The sequence below is a fragment of the Eurosta solidaginis genome, chromosome 2 (assembly GCF_040869045.1).
Source record: "Eurosta solidaginis isolate ZX-2024a chromosome 2, ASM4086904v1, whole genome shotgun sequence".
Lineage (NCBI taxonomy): Eukaryota > Metazoa > Arthropoda > Insecta > Diptera > Tephritidae > Eurosta > Eurosta solidaginis.
This window is the reverse complement of record NC_090320.1, coordinates 239,715,029-239,732,028: the sequence shown is the minus strand read 5'-3', so window position 1 is coordinate 239,732,028 and position 17,000 is coordinate 239,715,029. Positions and strand designations below refer to the sequence as shown.

General features: G+C 34.5%; 2 protein-coding genes across 3 annotated transcripts in view; one reads left to right on the top strand and one right to left on the bottom strand.

Annotated features, from left to right (window-relative positions):
- Positions 1-17,000, top strand: part of Trpgamma (Transient receptor potential cation channel gamma) — a 362,261-nt gene that overhangs the window by 73,053 nt on the left and 272,208 nt on the right. The window contains exon 2 of the mRNA XM_067767341.1: positions 3,788-3,953. Coding sequence (XP_067623442.1) covers positions 3,936-3,953 — 18 coding nt within the window. The 5' untranslated portion in view covers positions 3,788-3,935. The remainder of the gene's footprint in view (positions 1-3,787; positions 3,954-17,000) is intronic.
- Positions 1-17,000, bottom strand: part of grp (serine/threonine-protein kinase grp) — a 138,553-nt gene that overhangs the window by 97,440 nt on the left and 24,113 nt on the right. The gene's annotated exons all lie outside the window — the stretch shown is intronic.

Sequence of the window (17,000 nt, the reverse complement as noted above, 5' to 3'; positions counted from 1 at the left end):
TTTCAACATAATCATCATTTCAATAACTTTTTTCTTTTCTAATCTATCGTTATATCCTTTACGAGTTGAACTCTCTAGTGTTATCTCTCATATACTCTGTATAGTACATATATGTATGTATGTATGTATGCATACTCTCCTGCAATATTAACACACATACATACACTCGCTTATTGTTAATGGTTCGTTTGTTTTGCACCCCTCGTTTATAATAATTATTCTGCTATTTTTTGCTCATATTTCTTGTTTTTATTTAAAAGGATTTTATGTATGCAATACGTATCATTTTTATACTCAGCTGAGCAGAGCTCACAAAGTGTATTAATTTTGTTCGCATAACGGTACCCCGTAACGGCATAAACCAATCGAGATAGATATAGACTTCTATATATCAAAATGATCTGGGCGAAACAAGAAATTCATTTAGCCATATCCGTCCATCTGTCCGTAAACACGATAACGTGAGTAAATTTTGAGGTATCTTAATGAAATTCCTGGGCACTCATCTCAGATCGCAATTTAAAATGAACGAAATCGGACTATAACCACGCCCACCATTTCGATATCGAAAATTTCATAAAACCGAAAAAATGCGATAATTCATTACCAAAGATGGATAAAGCGATGAAACTTGGTAGGTAATTTAAAAATTTTCCAAGCTGTAATTTGGCAGTCGTTGAAGATGTCATGATGAAATTTGGCAGGAACGTTACTTCTTTTACTATATGTGTGCTAAATAAAAATTAACAAAATCGGATGACAAACACGCCCACTTAAAAAAATATATTTTAAAGTCAAATGTTAACAAAAAATTTAATATCTTTACAGTATATAAGTAAATTATATCAAATTCAACTCCATTTAATGATATGGTGCAACAAAATACAAAAATAAAAGAAAATTTCAAAATGGGCTGGGCTCCACCCTTTTTCATTTAATTTGTGTAGAATACTTTTAATGCCTTAAGTCGAACAAAAACTTACCAATCCTTGTGAAATTTGGTAGGGCATAGATTCTATGACCATAGCTGTTTTCTGTGAAAATGGGCGAAATCGGTTGAAGCCACGCCCAGTTTTTATACACAGGCGACCGTCTGTCTTCCGCTCGGCCGTTCACACGATAAATTGAGGATATCGATACATATATCTTTACTAAACTTAGTTCACGTACTTATCTCAAATTCACTTTTTCTTTTATTAAAAACTAGCTTTACCAGGCGCACGTTGTAACACCCGAGATCGAATGGATGTTGCGTTATTTTTTCTGTTTTGTTTGTTGATAATTTAATTTATTGTTCTGTAAATTGAATTGAATTTTGTACGCATATTTGGTGAAATTTTCTGTTAAAACATTTTATTATTGTATCTTATTGTATCTTATTTTATATTATTGTATTGCTTTTACCGCTGATGATTTTTGCTTTGATTACATTCCGAAGAAGCATGACTGGTGAGCCAATTTTCAAAGTTGATATATGCGCAGGCATTCCTTTTGGTTCTAAGGAGTATAGAAATTCATTTGGATAATTCACAATTTTATTTTCATCTGTAACTGTGTCGATCGATTTATATTTCGTCACTTCACCAGGAAATTGATTTTGAAAGCGATCATTGATTTTGTTAACATGATCATTTTTGGGAGCTAAGATAGTTCTTTCGCATAGCCAAAAAACAAAAACATTTAAATTTAAAATTCTTAATTCTGAAATATGAAAAACTTTCGTCTTGATCGAAGGAACCTCGAGCCAAAATTTGGTGATGATCGGAGTATAGCAAACACGTTTTCATAGGGAACACACACACAGAATTTGATTTTTATAGAAGATGTAGATAGACTGAAGCTAAACAATTTTTTTTAACAGCGGCAGATTACTAAACGTCCAAAAGGCATAACAGCTAAACTCAACAATGCAGTCAAACTTTATGTGTTAAAATAACTTAAGTTTGTACGGCAGCCATAGTTTTTCCCAATTCCACATTTTACTGGAGGTTTTGGGACTTAACGTCACATAGCTCCTTACCAATTTTAATTATCCTACCATTACGACATCCAGATATATGCAGTATAATATATTCCATTTGTATGGGAGGTGCCACGCCCCCTTTTTCCCAATTCCATATTTTCTTGGTGGTGTTAAGGATTGACCTCAAATAACTCCTTACTGAATTTCAATGTTCTGGCATGTATACCTTCAAAGTAATGCAGTACCAAAGATTCCATTTGAATGGGAGGTTCCACGCCCCCTTTTTCCCAGTTCCGCATTTTCTTGGTGGAGTTAGGGATTGACCTCATATAACTCCTTACTGAATTTAAATGTTCTGGCATGTATACCTTCAAAGTTATGCATTACTAAAGATTCCATTTGTATGGGAGGTGCCACGCCCCCTTTCTCCAAATTCCGCATTTTCTTGGTGGTGTTAGGGATTGACCTCATATAACTCCTCATTGAATTTCAATGATCTGGCATGTATACCTTCAAAGGTATGCAGTACCAAAGATTCCATTTGTATGGGAGGTGCCACGCCCCTTTTATATTTCGAAATTATTTTTAGCCTAAAACCTTCCCGTTGATCGAAGGAACCCATAACCAAAATTTTGTGATGATTGATGTGTGGGAAATACGTTTCCATAGCGAACACACACACACAGAATTTGATTTTTATATATATATGGCTAAAGCGATTTGGGATTTCAAAATCAACTACCCATCATCTCTCCTTCCTATATCTTTCCTAAAAATTTTATGGCAATCTGTCGAGCCGTTCTCGAGTTATGGAGTGACAATCAAAATGTACACTTCTTTTTATATATATAGATGGGCGAAATCCGACTATGACCACGCCCACGTTTTCGATATCGAAAAATTAAACAAATGCCATCTATACCAAATATGAAAATAGGGATGAAACATGGTGATTGCATTGGTTTTTTGACGGAAAATATAACTTTAGAAAAAACTGTGTAAAATGGGTGTGACACCTCCCATATTAAGTAGAAGAAAATGAAAAAGTTCTGCAGGGTGAAATCAAAAGGCCTTGGAATCATGGCAGGAATACTGTTCGTGGTATTACATATATAAATAAATTAGCGGCACCCGACAAATGATGTTCTGGGTCACCCTGTTCCACATTTTGGTCGATATTTTGAAAAGGCCTTCACATATACAACTAAGGGCCACTACCTTTTAAAAATATTCATTAATACCTTTAATTTGATACCCATGTCATACAAACACATTCCAGAGTTATATTTCAGGGGTAATTTAAAAAAAAATATTATAAAGAAATACGTTCAAATTTAACCAAATTTCCATATTTAAAAAAAAATATTCAAATAAAACGAATTTATAGCTGAAGAAAGATAGCAAAGGCAAGTTGCTCCACTTTTTAGTATTGCCATTTGTATGTGTCCATGAAAAAGACAATTTTGTCTCCAAAGGTCTCAGCAGAGTATGTAATGTTCGGTTACACCCGAACTTAGCCTTCCTTACTGGTTTTTAATCCTATTTTAATTTATTTCATTTGTTGCTAAATTCTTCAGCATACACTCAACCACAGTTCGTGGTATAAATATGCCACTTCTTTTAATACTCGTATAAATACAAATTTACTCATATACATACAATACATACATAGATTCTTTATCAATCGACTTATTCGCGCTTGATCGCCATCGGAGCTTCAAAGTTATAGAAAATATATTTTTTTTCTTTAATTTTGTTCCTATATTTATGTAGCAATTGCGCCATTTATATTTTAAAATGTTCGCTTTATTTTTCACATCTTAGTTTCCTTATGCCCACTATGTGGTATACGTAATATGCAACAATACGTCCTCCCTTTACGAACGAGGTGAATGTACGCAACACAAAAAGACGCACTTCAACGTTCAAATATAAAAATAGAGCTCATGGGGTGCACGAATAACCGCGGTGGATGAAATGCACAAGAATGGTAATGGTAATGCATACAATTCAAGACTTTATTTAATTTGTGGTATGTATGAGATTAAATATTTTCTTCTTAAATCGAAAGCTCTACTCAATTTATATTTAGTCAGTTGTGAATTATACAAAATTTAAATTAATGATTGAAAGTTTTAAGAATCATAAATCCGAATGAAGAAAAATACCGAGCGTTGTAGATTTATTTGATTAATCAATTGTTCGATTAATCGTTTAACAGATTATTCGAAATTTTAATAATTTAAAAAATGGTTTTAGTCAGTTATTAATTATATTAAATTTTAATTATTCAATTTATGTGGTTTTCTATCAATAACAAAATTTGTTAAAGGTAATGCATTACATACAATTTAAGACTTTATTTAATTTGTGGTATGAGACTAAATAATTGAAAGCCCTACTCTAATATACATTTATGTATATTCTTTAATATTTATTTTGTATCCTGATTAATCAGTTTAAGAAATTAATTGAAGACTAACTGACACAAATATCCAATCTAGTGACTAAAGATTAAAATTTTTACGAATCATTAATCCGAATAAAGAATAATATCTAGAGTTGTACCTTTATTTAGTTAATCAATTTAGATAAATAATCAATTGTTTGATTAATCGTTGGATTGATTAATCAAAATGTTTAATAATTTAAAAAATGGTTGCTCAGAATTTACTAATTTTTCTCATATGCTGACTTTTAGTCAGTTATAAGTTAAATAAAATTTAAATTATCCAATTTATGTGGTTTCATATTGATCAACTTAAAAAGTTAATAGAAATCAGTTGAAGACTAACTTACATAAATATTCAATTTAGTGGCTAAAGATTAATAGTTTTAAGAATCATAATTCTAAATTAAAAATGATATTTAGTGTTGTAACTTTATTCGGTTAATCAAATAATTTGAATAATGAAAATCGTTTAATGGATTAATACAAATTTTTAATAAGGTAAAAAATGGTTCATTAAGATTTGTTGAAGTACTGCCTATTATGAATTATATTAAATCTAAATTATTAAATTTATGTGGTTTCCGACTAGTCAGCTTAACCCATTAAGCCCGGCACGTTGCGTCTGCGCAACGTTTGCGGCTTCGCATATATTACACATATTTTAAGAAAATTTAACGAAAAAACGACTAAAATTTAATAAAATTGAACTTATTTAAAATGTGTTATACTTATATTTGAATCTAGTAAATATTTATACACATTTATTTTCGTTTGAATTCCCGCAATTTTTTGGGTGTTTTTTGTTAAATTATTAAAAAATACTTTCGATTTAAAAGTAAAAAAAATCTCCTTGTTAACAGTATTTTGTCTAAGCAAATTACGTGAAAATTAATTTTGCAAAATTTTATATTGCAACATATAGCAAATATATTAAATTAAAAGTTTACGTTGCGCAAATGCAACGTTAGGACTTAACGCTATGCATTTTTTTCAACCGGCAGCACTCAGCCTTGTGAGCAGCTGATATTGTTTATTTACATTTTCTGTTAAGAAAAAGAGTGACGTTCTTTCTTTGCAAAATGTTTTCTAAAAAATATTTATCTAAAAGAGATATAGAAAATATAGTTAATGAATGGGACGAGGAGGATGAAGTCGTAAATAATATAAAAAACGCGGATTCGGTTCATATGATATTACTGCCGCCTGAGACTGTAGATGCAGTTAGTGACACAGAAGATGTGGACGAGAAGCTCGGCCCCCTTCCAATTTCGTCGTGCTCTTTTTCAACCTTTTTTTTATCTTTTTTCTTTGCCGACTCCGAACGGGATCTACAAGGCAGATGAGTTTTCACTGCGAGCTTTTCATGGCAGAAATACACTCGGAGTGCTTGTCAAACACTGCCGAGGGACGACCTCGCTTAGTGAACTTTTCTCCTAATTGAAGTAACTTGTTCCTAAAATTGATGTTGCTTTGCCAGGTGTGTGAACCTAGGATCTTAGGCGAAGCACGCTACCATCACACCAATACGGTGGTGGTGCAATATGTAACCGTCTGAATTTTAGAAACACTAAACCCTTACGAGCTTAGATGAACAAATGATAGCATAATTCGCCAGCCATACATGTAAAATGTTTTTGAAATCCAAACCAAATCTTTGTCTATGTTTTGCTTTTATATCCTATTCCAGGGCTTCATTTATCAGAGATACAAACTTATGTCTTGGCCAGTCTATTGTGTTACAATTTCTTGAAAATATTGACATGTGTAAGCGAAACCAACAACTTTTTCACATCTTTTAAGTTTATGTCTCAACTACTACAATGGGTTACTGTGCGTGAAAATCGAGCTGGTGGTGCAGAACTTACAGATATTAAAAAATTCAAGAAAACTCTCGCGGATGCATTCGATAAAAATAATAAAATAAGTGCGGTATGATGGAATGATAATTTTTCGGTGACTTTTCTTTCCAATCATTTGGAGAAAAGCGCTACTAATAAAGTATATCGATATGATAGAAAGGTGAAAAAATACGGCAATATCGATCCCATTTCCCATACATGACTGTAATAGAAACATGTGTGGTGTGGACCTTTTTGACAACGCAATGATCAATTACAGAATTCGTATTCGTGGAAAAAAACGGTATTGGCCACAAATGCACTAGACTCAGCCATGGTGAATGCCAGGAAAATACACTGTCTGTTGAAAAAACTGGAAAACGCTCCTATTATGGGACAGCTATAGTTTCGAGTTTTTGTTGCCGAAACTTTGTCTGAAGCTCCTGTAAGGAAGCTTAAACGCAAACACTGCTCCAAAAAAACCTCGCTTAGTTCACCTACCTGTTTTTACAGAAAAGCGTTACGCTGTCGATCTTGCACAAATCAAATCAAATATGTATGCAATATATGTGAAATCGGGCTACATCCAAAATTTTTTAAGAAATATCACAAATAAAACATATTTTTATGAATTAAGCGGGGACTGACCTCATTGCTTTTAAATGTATGAAAACATTTATTTAAAGCAATTTTTAATTTATAATTTTTATTTAATAATTTGGGAAAAATTTAAACAACGGGACATCAGGACGGACAAGGCGACAGCTGTTTCTATTATACCTTGTAAATCACTTCAAAGCTTTTTCTCGCGAGTTGAAGTGTTACAAACGCATTCAGGCAGTCATGTTTTAGTTGTTGTAAACTTTATCCCATGACGTAGCTGAATGCTTTTGTAACAATTCAACCATCGTAGGAGTGCGGATTCAAATCCCACTCCCGGGAGAAAAGGCTGTGAAGATATTTACAAGGTTTAATCGAAACAGCTGTCGCCTTGTCCGTTCTGATGTCCCGTTGTTTAAATTTTTCCCAAATTATTAAAACACATTTTATTTACTTTCAACATAAATATATTTTATTTACTGCTTTTGAATTTTCACACAAACGAAATAAATTTTTTTTAAATAAAATGAACTTAAAATTAAAAATTTGTATATCATTAAGGCCTAACGTTGCATGTACGCAACGTGCTCCACCACCCCAACGGGTTAGGACCGCAAATTTTTTTCGGTTTTTTATTCTTAATTGGACCAATTTATACGGCCACTGAAAATTTCATTGAAATTGCTCCAGCCCTTCTATGCTCAGGACTTAATGGGTTAAGAAATTAATAGAAAGGGGGGGTTAAGATCGTGGCGTATGCCCAAGACGTGGCGATCTTGGTCTCTGGTCCTTTCCCCTCCGTAATGAGCGAAATCATGGAAAGGGCCTTGGCTAAACTCAGCAGGTGGGCACAGGGATGTGGCCTAAGGTTAAATCCCGTCAAGACGGACCTGCTTCTCTTCACGAGGCAGTACAAGCCACCTGCCTTCAGACTACCATTCTTAAACGGCCAGCAACTAACCCTGTCATCGAGTACGAAGTATCTGGGACTAACAATTGACTGCAAGTTGAATTGGAAAGTATGCATCGAATAGCGGGTACGGAAGATCTGAATCGCCTTCTATGCCTGCAAATCAATGTTTGGTAAGAAATGGGGACTCAAGCCAAGCATGGTACTTTGGATGTACGAGGCGGTGGTGTGACCGGTGTTTACCTATGGTTCCATAGTCTGGTGGGAAGCTCTAAGTAAGAGCTACAATATCACCAGCCTGCAAAAAGTCCAGCGCACTGCGTGCGTTGGTGTCATAGGGGTCGGACGCAATTGCCATACAGCTGCTTTGGATCCCATTTTGCACCTGCTTCCGATCAACTTGCATATACTTTGTACATAGTCACAAACCGCACTGAGACTCAGGGAGTCTGGGTGTTGGAAGGATACTCAGCAAGGCCCAGAAACTTCGGGATGGTACATGTAGTACCGAGACAGATTACTACCCTCGCAAACTAAAGTTTGAGTACGGTTGTAATACTGCCATTCCAAGCAGGAACGAGTGGAAAAGAAACCCGGGCATAAGGGTCGACGACATCCAAATCTACACTGACGGCTCCAAGATGGAATCGGGAGTGGGGGCCCGAGTCTTCGCTGAGTCCCTAGATTTGTCTGCATCATGCAGACTCACATCGCACTGCAGCGTGTTTCAAGTAGAAATCCTCGCGATTTGACAAGCCTGCAAATCACTGGAGGGCTTGAATGTAGCTGGTAAAGTTTGCATCCTGCCGGATAGCCAAGCAGCGATAAAAGCGCTTTCCTCGCCACACATTAACTCAAAATTAGTGTGGGCTTGTAAGTGACTCATATCCCAGTTATCCACTAATCTAGAACTTCGCGTTATCTGGGTCCCGGGTCATAAGGGGATAGAGGGTAACGAGAAGGCCGACGAGCTATCACGCAGGGGCTCATCGTAGATGAGCGAGCAAATAACCAGTGTCGAAGTAGGCATACCCTTAGCAGTAGCCAAGGGGAATATCCAAAGCTTCTACTTGAAGAAAGCACAAACAAAGTGGAATAACATCACCACCTGTGCAATATCAAAATCCTTTTGGCCAAACTATGATGGAAATAGGACGAGAAGTCTTCTGAACAAATCCAGGGCTAACACATGCAAACTGATAGCAGTCTGCACCGGTCATTGGGCAGTAGGTACGCATGCGGAAAAGATGGGCATTCCGTATAACGACTACTGCAGAAGCTGCAAAAATCCAAATGCCAGGGAGACAGTAGAACACTTTATGTGTAAATGCCCGGCTCTTGCTAGAGCCCGGCTAAGGTTCCTTGGAACCCCGTTTCTAGAAGACCTCAGAGGGTTATCTGTGATACCGATCCCGAATATTCTTAATTTTATCAACAACTCTGGCTGGTTGTAATATATTGACCGTAACATTCCGAAGGTTTTTAGACGAGTTACATGGCATCAAAACGGCTTTAAATAGCTAATTGGGCGACCAGGGTTGCAGCCATTTCACCTACCTACCTACCTAGTTGAAGGCTAATTGACGTAAATATTCAGTGTCTTAAGATTAAAAGTTTTAAGATTCATAAATCCGGTCTGTGACCTTTTTCGGTTAATCAATTAAATTGAACCATCAGTTGCTCGACTAATCATTTAAATCGTAAAAATTTGTCATTTTGCTCAAATGCTAGTTAGCTAGGTTAGGTTAGGTTGAACTAGCCGGTTCGTGAGGACCTCACATAGACTAAACAAGTCCATAGTGTTGCCGGAAGTTTGCTCAACGACCAAACTGAAAAACCCTATCACAAATCATCAGCTGGGTTATAAAAAAAACTCCGTTACCTTGGCAAATACTAGAAGCTTTATAGGACCTTAGCCACTTGCTGCTTCAAAATTTGATAGCTGTTCCACTCCTAATAGTTAGAGTCGCAGGACACGAACACATACTATGCTGGATCGTTTCCTCCTCAAATCTCTTTTACTGACTAGGCCTAATTTAAAAGGCAGAGTCCAGTCAGAATATCCATCATAAGCCTGCATACAGCAGCGTACACAAAAATAGCAGTGACAATTTATATCGAGGTTCCTCGATTAAGTTATCCTTTTTATATTCGATAATTTCAGAAAAGAAAACTGCGATGAAATTTTGTAACTAAAGCTATACAAAATTATGTCAAAAAGGATTTCAAAAATTCCAAATAAGTGAAAGCTGTGCGGGAATAGGTTTAGGAATGGAAGGTGCAAGAAATCTGATAAATCACTTTATTCACGCTTTGATTAATCAAAGCGGCGACTACTCAATAAATTTGCTTTTTGAATAATCAAAAGTGAATAATCAAAGTAGACTTCGACTTTATTCCACAATAGATTAGTTTAGCAATTTAAAATCTGATTATTAAAAATTGTATGTAATCAATTAAGCGCACAGCCCCTACACAATCTAAAACAGAAATAAATTAATCCCAAGAAGTAGCTTTACATTATAATCTATATTTTTATATATTTTTACTATCCAGAAAGATTTATTTCACGAAAACAAAACTCATACAAAAAAACTATTTTTAAATAAAAAATAAAACTAAGTTGCTTTTTACTCAAATTTAACTTTTAGGTGTAGAAATAAAAGTTAAAATATGACTGCGTATGTATTTCAGTCGAAACAATTTTATTTTATTTTGTTCAGTCGATATTAAAAAATTTTAATTTAACTTTAACTCCTACAGAACAGTTTTTTTCGGAAAATAATAAAAAATTAAATATCGCCAACGTATTTAGCGGACATTTTTGGCCCGGACAGGGTATACATGAAAATTTTACAATCCAATGAAAAACTTTTTAGTAGGTCATGAAAAAACCTTAAAAACCAAAGCGAAAAAAAGTAAAAAACAAAAAAATGAAATTTCGCAGGCTCGAAAATTATTTCTTTGGGTATGCGTAGTGGAATTTTTTTTTTTCCTGAGCCCAAGTCCTATCGAAAAATCGATGGCGCGATATCGGTTAATAAATCGACCCAGTCTAATATATATATGTAAATAATTTTGGTTAATCAATTTTGCAATCTATAAGCATATTTGTGCCAGATAAATCATTAAAAAAATAGTAATAATTGAATAAAATTGCTGAATTCTGTTTAATTTTTGCGTATTTTGTTTAGGGATTAAACTAATCTGAGTTTGAGTAAACTAGTAAGGGTAAATAATAAATACAAATCTTACAAAATATATGAAATTTTTTCTAATTAAGAAAACAGCATACGAAAAATTAAAGTAGATTATTTAACTTACATTAACGCATCAGTAAAAAATAATTCCAATTGATTCCAAAGTCTAATTTATTGATTAATATTATTAATCAAATAACAACGACTAGTTGGAGTTTGCAAGTACGGGGATTACAATAGCTGATTAGTTCACGTTCCTCTGAAAATTTAATTCTATTTGTACCAAGAAATAAATATTATGTTAATCACTAGAGTTGAAATAAACTCGTTTTCGATTAATCAGAGGAAACATAAATCAATTAGTTAACACACTTCGGTGATATTGGATTTATTTCGATTATTTTAAATCCTCTATAAGTTTGTTTGAATAATATATAAAATTAGTATTTACATATTAAATGCTTTTTCCTACAATAATATTGTGTAATCAAAAGTCAATACAGCAAAGCAAACAAATACGTATAGTTGTAGGCAGGGATGCACCTTAACGTTAAGCTAATCGTTTATCAAAAAATTTCCACCGTTTCCGTTGAAATACTTCGAAATATTATCGATAAAGAAATTATCAAGATAAATTGTATCTCGTTTTTAACCGAAACGAAAAGCTTTCGTTAACGTTAAAACCGTTAACAAAAACGTGATACTTTATGTTTGAATTGTGCTGGCAATGCTATAGCCATGGTGAAGCCGTAAGGTGGTAACAACGAGCGCACATACACACACAAACTCCATATAATTTGTTTGTGTAATTCGTTGGTGGTAATGTCAAAAACACTCTGAGAAATGTTCGTACTGTCAAAATTCATGAGAAAAGTTACAATCAGCTTGGCTATTGCTTTCACCTTTAATGACTCCGCCATCAATCAGCTTTGCCAGCATAGTTTGAAATTAATAATGAACATAAACGATTTGATTCCGTTTTGATATGGCAGAAAACGAAACGAAATCATTTCGTTAATTTGACGTTTTTAACGTTAATAAACGAAACGAAATGACTTTGTTTCGTTTATTAACGTTAATTATCGTAACGAAATGATATCGGTTCGTTGGTTAAGCATGCCTGGTTGTAGGACACCAATAACACAAGAGTACGTTAAACAAAAGCTAAAAAACACCCCGCTTTCAGCCTGTTCAGGCTTTACACCACGCAGTTCCAAGGTTGAAAACGAGAAAGAATAAAGGGGAGACCACAAACAAAAAATGTTTAACATAAAAGCAACAGAACGCATACTTTGCATGATGGAGAGCGAATGGGAGCCAAATTTTTCATTTCTCTCTCAATCTCTTTAATACTTGATTGAAACGCAAATGCTTTTCGGGGGTAGTGGTTGTTGTTGCATGAGTTGGCCTTGCTATATACATATATATATGTATGTATTACAATACAGCGCACGCTCGATAACGTGAACTAATTCAAACCAAGGCAGTTCACGTTAACAAAAGTGTTCACGTTTTGGAATGCCCAAAAAGACTAAGTAAATATATTTTTTCACATTTAAATTCACATTTTATTCTTGTTTTCGTTACATATTAATAGAAAATTAAGTCATACGATGGTTTTATTTAAAAAAAATCAGTCATCTTTTTTTGTATCTTCTGTTTTTCCATGTCCACAATACGTGTTGTTTACGCATTTTAAAATCACTCGATTTTCCGCTTTAATGTTACAAATTTTTGATTTAGCAACATTATATTTCTTTGCTAAAATCGTCGCAGATGAGCCTTTTTTTAAAAAGCCGAGAATTTCAGCCTTTTGTTTTAATGTCAAGTACACGGGTTTTTTAGAACTCATTTTCACCAGAAAACATAAGACGAAACACTCTTCGCAAAACCAAAACCGCGACTGAAATATTTTACTCCTTACATGCAATTACGAATGAAATGCCTATTTTATAATTAGGGGATTCCCCAATTTCAGAATTACTTGAGATCAATGTAAACTACATTCAAATAATTGTAACGTTTATTGTTCATGTTATAGAGCTTTTTGGGTTTGTTCACGTTTTAGAGTAGTCAATGCACAAAAATGCCTCTTCCCGTTTTGGAGTGTTCACGTTATCGAGCGTGCGCCGTATACTCATTAGTTATTGATAAGAACTGTTACGGTAGCCTTATTCGCGTACGATATTTCTTTATGCTCAAAATGTATGCGATTAGCATATAACGGCTAATAGGAGCAGCAATATTCTCAAAATGTAATTGGAAAGTCGGTGCGTACTGTTGGCATGAGAGGACATGTTTAGCGCTACTCCACATGTGATGATATTCAAATTTTCATTCATCGCATTTTTTGTCAATTCCAAATTCTCAACAGGCATATGAAATAATATTAAAATAGGAACGACTGTCGTACCCTTAACTATCTATCTAAACTTGCGAACTGTCTAAATCAGATGAATTGATAACCCTTGGAGTATTCGGCAAACCGGCGATCGCCCCCGCCCCCCAGACCTACCTGAATAAATATTGGGCGTGCTTAATTTGCCAGAAATTGAAATGCATTTTTTAGATTTCCGTAAAATTGATATTGAATGAAATATTTCTTATCTTCTTTTGTCTGCTTGTCTAGCGAAAAAAGGTAAATAATAAATAAGTGAGTTTTGCTTTTTCCGCTTATTGCCGCAGATATGCCATGGTTTGTGAATAAAATAGTTGAAACATGGTGACCTTGCAAAACATAAAAAAATTCTTCATATCACCAACCAACTTTATTTTTTTTTATAAAAGTTCCGGAACACACCTAATATGTCGTTTCATTTATGCAATATCAGAGCCACTGATGACCTGATACGAAACTTTTATTCTCTCTCAATTCATTTCCAGGAATGGGGCTCGAAATCAGCTGTCTGTTCATTCAATTGTAAACAAAAGTTCATTCGTTGTAAACAAAAGTTCATTCGTTTCCAAGAATGGGGTCTGAAGTCAAATTATTCATCTCTTTTTTTCCTTTTTTGATTGCTGCAATAGATATAGATTCAAAATAACTCCACTTAGTTAAAGCCACAAGTGAAACTCTCTTATCAGAAAGAACTAGCTTCTACCTTTGAGCTGTATAAAATCATTTCTTGATTGTTTTTTGTTCGAATTCTTTCAATTAGTTGAGCTAATTTGAGTGCTTAAAGATAAATTCGATACGTTTATTTGTAATTATGTCAAAATGGTGTTCTGAAGTTAATCATTAATTTATATTACTGACTTCCATGGCAAAAATGGATTTTGAGCTTTCGGCCATGATCGCCCCCCCTCATCTGGAGACCTGTATCCGCCCCTGGTGCTAGTTCGTAGAAGTAACACAGTTCGTAGGTCCTCTCTGCTTAGATTAATGAGTTTAGCTGGTACTAACGTTGCTGGTAATATAAACAAGTTAGCCTGTGTCTTCCCCGGGCATTCAATCCAGCGTTGTCTAAACTGCTTTGTTTTCCCGTTACTTATACTTTCCATAGTGTATGCTTTAGTGAGTCCACAGAAGACCTCTGGCCAATAGAATGCTGCTAAAGCCCCCTGCTTGGATAGGTAGTCTGCCTGTTCATTATCTTCATGTCCCTGATGCCCGGTAACCTAACCTGACAAAACTTCGTTTTTTTTTTGCTTCCAGAATATTACTGACACCAATGCATTCATCCACTAGCATAGAAGTAATAGCGTGAAACTGCAAGACACGTAAGGTTTCCTGGCTAATGAGGATACTCCTCGAAGAAAGCCTCTTCGCAAACTTCTATTGTAGAGCGAGAGTATAAGAGCGACAAGAAAATTTAAAGTAACAAAGTTTGAGCGAAAAAGGAATGGAAACGGGAGAGGCAGTAGCAAAAGTAGAGATGTAACAAGTAAAGGTGTCTAAGTTCGGGTGTAACCGAACATTATATACTCAGCGTGAGCTTCAATTGCACATTTCATTTCAGATAAATTACTTTTCTACATAACGTGGCACCGCCCGTTTAAAAAAAATGCTCCCCATTTCCTCTTGCAATAAAACTTGATAAGTGAAATATCATTGATTCAAAACTATTTTTTGCTAAGTTATAGGTTATTATTCTAATCTACGACCCTTTTAAACTTGTTTTATATCTAAGACTACGGCCTTTAACCGATCTCGTCCATTTTTTCTAGAAATATTTCCTGCTATAGGGAAAATCTGTGTACCCAATTTTATTACAATCCGTTAATTTTTCTTGGAGTTATGGCTCCCGAAACATAGAAAATTACTTCCCTTTTAAAAATCTTGTATATAAAAGTGGGCGTGGTCCTAACCGATTGCGTTAATTTTTCTTCAAAGCATTCCTTATAGTAAGAGCAACCTCTCTGCCGAATTTTGTTACGATAGGTTTAACGATTTTTGATTTATGATTAATAATATTTGTAAAATTGATTTTATCACAAGTGGGCGGTGTCACGCTGAGTATAAAAAGGGAAGGTAGAGCTGGAAGTAGGTAGCAGAGAGTGAAAAATGGCAATGTCCCGATTTTTTTTTTTCGATTTTTTTTAATGTATTCACGCATGGCTATCCCTCCCTATTCATCCGGAAAATTCAATACAAAAACTTCTGAAATTTTTCTCGTTTTTTGGTACTTTTTTCTACTTCATTCGAGGCGATAACAAATTTTTTTTGGTCGAATAGTCACTTTCTTTTTATATACATAAATGGAGTGGTGATGTATAAAGCACTTCCTAAAGGAAGTAGCAGAGATGCGAATTGAAAAAGTGTGCTTTCCAACTTTCAAATCAGCGTGGTCTGTGTGGCAAGATCTCAGAGATTTATTTATGTAGAGAATATGCTCAACAAACATCGAAAAAAAATGTATCCAGTCTACGAGAAATATATAGCTCTCACGTTGATATCAAACATCGTTCTCCAATTATTTTCCAACTTCAAAGGTCTCAAGCTGAAATGTATAGTTCTCAAGTTGAACTTCAGCATCATTTTCAAACTATTCTCGACCCTTAAAAAAAATTTTAGTTCTCAAATCTATATCCAGCACATTTCTCAAGTTGATATCTCACATTGGAATCTTTATAACAGTCAATTTGAGAAACCGCATTTTTGGCCATAGTTATAAGCAAATGCTCTATTTGTTAAGAACGCTATGACCCTCAAGTTGAGAAATTGTTGAAAAAAAACGCTTGAAATTTGAGAAGTATGAGAGTTATGAACTTGAGCTTTGATGTGACTCAAACCCAAATGTTTATTGAGTGTTGACAAGTTGACAGTAGTAATTAATGAAATAATTAAAAAAAAATTTTAAGTCAAACGGTTTTATTGAAAACAATACTTACATGAAGTAATAATAATACTAAAATCTAAAAAATAATTAGGTAGGTCCTAGGTACTAGTCATCACACTCCTCATCAATCTAGGGCGTTGATCAGACAATTAAATAAAAGGGTTGGGCGCGTGAAATTTCTAAAAATGTGAGGCGTAGCATAACCTGATTAAGGTTCAGTTGGTCTTACTTATGCCCTACATTGATGAGGTGTGCGATGATTAGTACTAGGACATACCTAATTATTTTTTCTAGTATTATTATTACTTCATGTAAGTATTGTTTTCGATAAAACCTTTAACTTAAAATTTTCTTTTATTTGTTTTTTTTTTTCAAGTTTTTAGTCTTTATTTAATTGCCTATTATTTTTCATTCTATTTAGTTCATTTAGTGACTCATTATTACAAGGACTCTTTCCTGACAATTTGTTTCAATCTACGTCCTCAATACATAATCCTTCCAAAGACTACTCGACTCTGCGGCTTGTCCCTCCTCCAACTCCAAAATATTTTGATGTCACTTCTACCAGACTGAATGGAATATTTGTTCGAAATATGAGCCAAATCGGACCACACATACGATTTTTGTGAATATCTCGATCCTTGCGCCAACTAGCGGCGATATTTTCCATAGGTCGCTTTCTATTCTTGTATGTATTATGTGTTCCAAATATGAGCCAAATCGGATCACAAATACGATTGTTGTGAATATCTCGATCC